At 43.3% G+C, this 5084-nt stretch overlaps 1 protein-coding gene across 1 annotated transcript; it reads left to right on the top strand.

Annotated features, from left to right (window-relative positions):
- Positions 1 to 2045: 2045 nt before the first annotated feature.
- LOC134088673 (NLR family CARD domain-containing protein 3-like) lies at positions 2046 to 4197 on the top strand. The gene is made up of 2 exons (XM_062542752.1): positions 2046 to 2177; positions 2399 to 4197. The coding sequence occupies exons 1-2, from the start codon at positions 2117 to 2119 to the stop codon at positions 4195 to 4197; spliced, it is 1860 nt and encodes a 619-aa protein (XP_062398736.1). The 5' UTR covers positions 2046 to 2116.
- The last annotated feature ends 887 nt before the right edge of the window (positions 4198 to 5084 follow it).

A 5084-nucleotide genomic window follows, 5' to 3' on the forward strand; every position in this document is an offset into this window, starting at 1 on the left:
AGCTGCTTGACCTGGCTGAAGAGTTGTGCTAAATAGAGTCAGCTTGTTTGAGTGAGTGGTTGGCACAGATATGTGGTAGGACTTTTACTTTCTGAAGCTGGACTTTTCCACCTCTGGTGAATGGAATTAAGTCTCATGCATTACATATCTCTGACGTCTTCATTTGATAATCTACCCAGTACCGCGGCCCTTGCGGCCAACAGGTGCAACACTGAACATTTCTTGATTTAGAGTCAGCTATTATGCGGCAAAAAGGAACACAATCTGACCTTAAAGGTCACTTTGCAAATGGTATTTTGTTCTCTGAAGGGACCTGAACTATTTTTTTTCATCTTTTTGATGGTCAAAGCTGATTCCTGCATGAGAATAGCTTTAATTTGATACCATACATGATGGGTTTATATGTTAATGTATATTTAGACGACTTCCTATGATAAAAAAAGGGGTGTGGCAGATGATGTCATTTTAAAGAAAATGCTCAAGGGTGCCGGAGCGGCACCCATCAGATTCTGAAAGGACACCCCCTAAACTATCAATTTATGCAAAAAAATTGCATTAGTACCTTATGTCACACTTATGCCCAAATTCCACAAAGTTCTACCTGACTATATAGATAATTGCGGAATTTGGACAACCAAATAGATGTTTTTGGGACGATTAAGTGAAATTTCCCACAGCACACCTGATGATCTCTCACGGCACACAAATTGATAAACACCGCCATAGACACAGATTTATGGTGTGAATGATGGGTTAATAAGGAACACAGTGTTTAATGTTTGAAACTTTGATCTATGAAAATAGAGCAAGCAATTGACATTTCTCAGTCATTTTCATTCACGCAATATTTTTTTATTTACATTACATTACATTGAATTACGTCACAAAATAAAAGGTTCATCATGGTTCATCATTTCCTGTCTACATTTCCTGTGACAAAATGTACACTATGGTGTGTGTGTGTATATTCTATCCTTAGAAGTGTGTGCATTACAGTAATTTCCTGTGTATTAGCCGCATTGTGTATACAGCAAAAAAATTTATGTGTAAACATTGGCTGATATTTGGGAAATTGCAGTATTTGAATATCAAAAGAGCTTTTTAACAGCACAAATCATTTGGATTTTCTACAAACTCTCATCTGCACTGCCACCGTGGTACTTTTGAATGTGTTGCTGAGACTGTATGTGTGCAGCTATTGGCCTGTCTTCAGTGTTAGTTGCTGTGAATGATGAATTCCTGTTGTGGATTTAGGAACATCCTGACCCACATTCAGTCCAGGTGTGGAGTGTGTGAGCAGCTACTGAGGGACCCAGTCATCACCAGCTGTGGACACAGTTTCTGCAGGCAGTGCATCAGCAGCTACTGGAGCCAGTCAGGTCCATCAGGAGACTACAGCTGCCCCCAGTGCAGAAAGAGACCCAAAGTACAACCCATTATAAACTCTGAAATAAGTGTGGCACAATCACTATTGTACTCGTCAACAACCATGGCACAACCTCACCTATACCCACCTAAAGCCATGGCACAACCTCACCTATACCCATCTACAACCATGGCACAACCTCACCTATACCCATCTAAAGCCATGGCACAACCTCACCTATACCCATCTACAACCATGGCACAACCTCACCTATACCCACCTACAGCTATGGCACAACCTCACCTATACCCATCTAAAGCCATGGCACAACCTCACCTATACCCATCTACAACCATGGCACAACCTCACCTATACCCATCTAAAGCCATGGCACAACCTCACCTATACCCATCTACAGCCATGGCACAACCTCACCTATACCCATCTATAGCCATGATACAACCTCACCTATACCCATCTAAATCCATGGCACAACCTCACCTATACCCATCTACAGCCATGGCACAACCTTCATCTTACCAACACAGTGAAATGGCACTTCATCTGAACCCATCTGCAAACATGGCACAAGTTCCTCCATCCCCACACACAGACACGGGGCAGCGTACTCAGTACTCAAACTCAGCCATGGGGCAGCATAATCATTATACACACATCCAGCACCCTCTTTATCCACACATCCACACGGCACAGATATCTCCACAGCCTCCTGTAGATGAGCACACAGTCATGACAGGCAGTACCCTACTGCAAACTGGGCATGCTCCAGTCAAAAGGGCCAAACTAACAGGTGAGCCTAGAAGATATGTGTCCAAGAGCAGGACTTGTGATCATAGACAAAAGACCATTTATTAGAAAAAAAAAACGGCAAAATGTTATACACTCTTAACTGTTAAGATAACACCATTTTATCCAATGCAAGTACTAAAGAAAAACGTGTTATAGAAATACCGACCAATTAGTTGAATAATGCTCATCTTTTGGTTTGTTTGTTCGTGTATTGCCCAACAGATGACCATGTCCTGACCAGAGTACTGATGACCCATAAAGCCATCATGAAGAGGAGGTTTGAGAGCATATGTGAAGGCATCATAAGGTCAGGGACTCAAACACTCCTGAACAAGATCTACACAGAACTCTACATCACAGAGGGAGAGAGTGAAGGGGTGAATAATGAGCATGAGGTTTGGCAGGTAGAGTCAGCATCCAGGCCACAAACCACAGAAGACACAGCAATCAACTGTAATGACATCTTCAAGCTCTTACCTGGACAAAAAAGACACATCAAAACTGTGATGACCAAGGGGATTGCTGGCATTGGGAAAACCGTCTCAGTGCAGAAGTTTATCCTTGACTGGGCAGAGGAGAGAGCTAACCAGGATGTAGATTTCATGTTTGTGCTTCCATTCCGTGAGCTGAATTTGGTCAAACATGATCAGTACAGTCTTCACCGGCTCGTGCTTGACTTCCACCCTGAGCTTACAGAGCTAAAGAATGGTGAATACAAAGACTATAACATTGTGTTCATCTTTGATGGTCTAGATGAGAGTCGACTTCCACTGAATTTCCAAGACAAGCAGAAGTTGTCTGATGTGACACAAACATCATCAGTGGATGTGCTGATGACGAGTCTCATTCAGGGAACACTGCTTCCCTCTGCTCTCATCTGGATAACCTCCCGACCAGCAGCAACCAGTCAGATCCCTTCTCAGTGCATCAGTCTGGTGACAGAAGTACGAGGGTTTAATGACCCACAGAAGGAAGAGTACTTCAGGAAGAGGATCAGTGACCAGAATCAAGCCAACAAAATCGTCTCACACATTACAGCAACCAGGAGTCTCCACATCATGTGCCACATGCCAGTCTTCTGTTGGATCTCAGCCACTGTCCTTCAGCAGATACTGGAACAGGATGATGGGAAGGAAGCCCCCAAAACACTGACTGAAATGTTCACACACTTCCTGCTCATCCAGACCACCAGGAAGAACCAGAAGTATCAAGAGGAAAATGAGACAGATAGACAGAGGCTCCTGGATTCACACAAGGGTGTCATATTGAAACTGGCAGAGCTGGCTTTCAAGCATCTGGAGAACGGCAATCTCATGTTCTATGAGGAAGACCTGAGAGAGTGTGGCATTGATGTCAGTGAAGCCTCAGTGTACTCTGGCATGTGCACTGAGATCTTCAGGGAGGAATGTGTGTTTCAACACAAGAAGGTCTACTGCTTTGTCCATCTCAGCATCCAAGAGTTTCTTGCTGCACTTCATTTGTTTGCCTCCTTCTTGAATAAGAACATGGAGGTCCTGAAACCATTTATTAGCAGGAAGTCTTTGCCAGATGTGCCTCTCGATGACCTGCTGAAGAAAGCAGTGAACAAAGCTTTGGAAAGCAAGAATGGACACCTTGATTTGTTTGTTCGCTTCCTTCATGGCATTTCTCTGGAGTCAAATCAGAGACTTTTGCTTGGCCTCCTGACACACACACACAGCAGCCCAGAGAGTGTGAAGAAAACAATCAAGAACCTGAAGATAATGCAGAGACCAAATATCTCCCCCGAGAGGTGCATCAATCTGTTCCACTGCCTGGTGGAAATGCATGACTCTTCTGTTCATGATGAAATCCAGGCTTTCCTGAAGGCAGAGAAAGGTGCCGTGAAACAGCTCACACTGGCTCACTGCTCAGCCTTGGCTCATGTGCTTCTGATGTCTGATGAGGTGCTGGATGAGTTTGACCTGAACAAATACAAAACCTCTCCAGAAGGTCGCAGGAGACTGGTTCCAGCCGTGAGATGCTGCAGAAAGGCTCTGTGAGTTACATTTGTGGAAGTCTTGTTCTGTTGTCAGAATGATTTACATTTTAGATGACACTTTTATAAGGAGATGTTGCTATAGGTAGCATGGTTTAAAGGTGCACAGTGAGATGTTTAAAGAAACAGCGCTAGTTTTACATTCACATCTTTGAGAACAGTCTTCTACAGTTCACATTGTTTGCTACAACATTTGCATCAGACAAGAGAAATGTGCAAATGAGAAAAAAAACACTACACAGTGTTGTTTTAACTGTATTAGGACTTGACATATTGCCTTTCTCTTGTAGACTTGCTGGCAGTAAACTCACAGAGAAGTCCTGTGAGATTGTGGCCTCAGCTCTGCAGTCTGCAAACTCACCCTTAAAAGAGCTGGACCTGAGTCAGAATGACCTGCAGGAGTCAGGAGAAAAACTGGTCTCTGCTCTTCTGAGTCCAAACTGCAAACTGGAGACTCTGAGGTCAGTAATATTGTAGAGCTGTGAGCTGTGAGCAATACTCATCCAGACTTAGAAAATACTGGCAAGATAACCTATACTGTAGAGCTGACTGACTGATTTATTGATTGTTTGTTTGATACATTGATCATGTATGTTTCTCTTTTACTAGTGCTATGAGATGAATATTCTTTACTTTATTCTACTTTAGCTATAGACTATTCACAGACTGTGTTAAGCAGACAGTACCATCATCTGTGTTTTGCTCTTGAATACAGTATCCTCTTTGATTCTTACCGTTTGTGATTCTCTGTGAAATGGTCTATGTGTTTACAGACTTGTTGGCTGTAAACTGAGAGGGGGATTTTTGGCTTTGGCTCACAAGGGAGCAAACTTCCACCTAAGAGAGCTGGACATCAGTGACAGTGAGCTTCAGGACTGTGGAGGAGAACTG

The sequence above is a fragment of the Sardina pilchardus genome, chromosome 1 (genome assembly GCF_963854185.1).
Source record: "Sardina pilchardus chromosome 1, fSarPil1.1, whole genome shotgun sequence".
NCBI lineage: Eukaryota > Metazoa > Chordata > Actinopteri > Clupeiformes > Clupeidae > Sardina > Sardina pilchardus.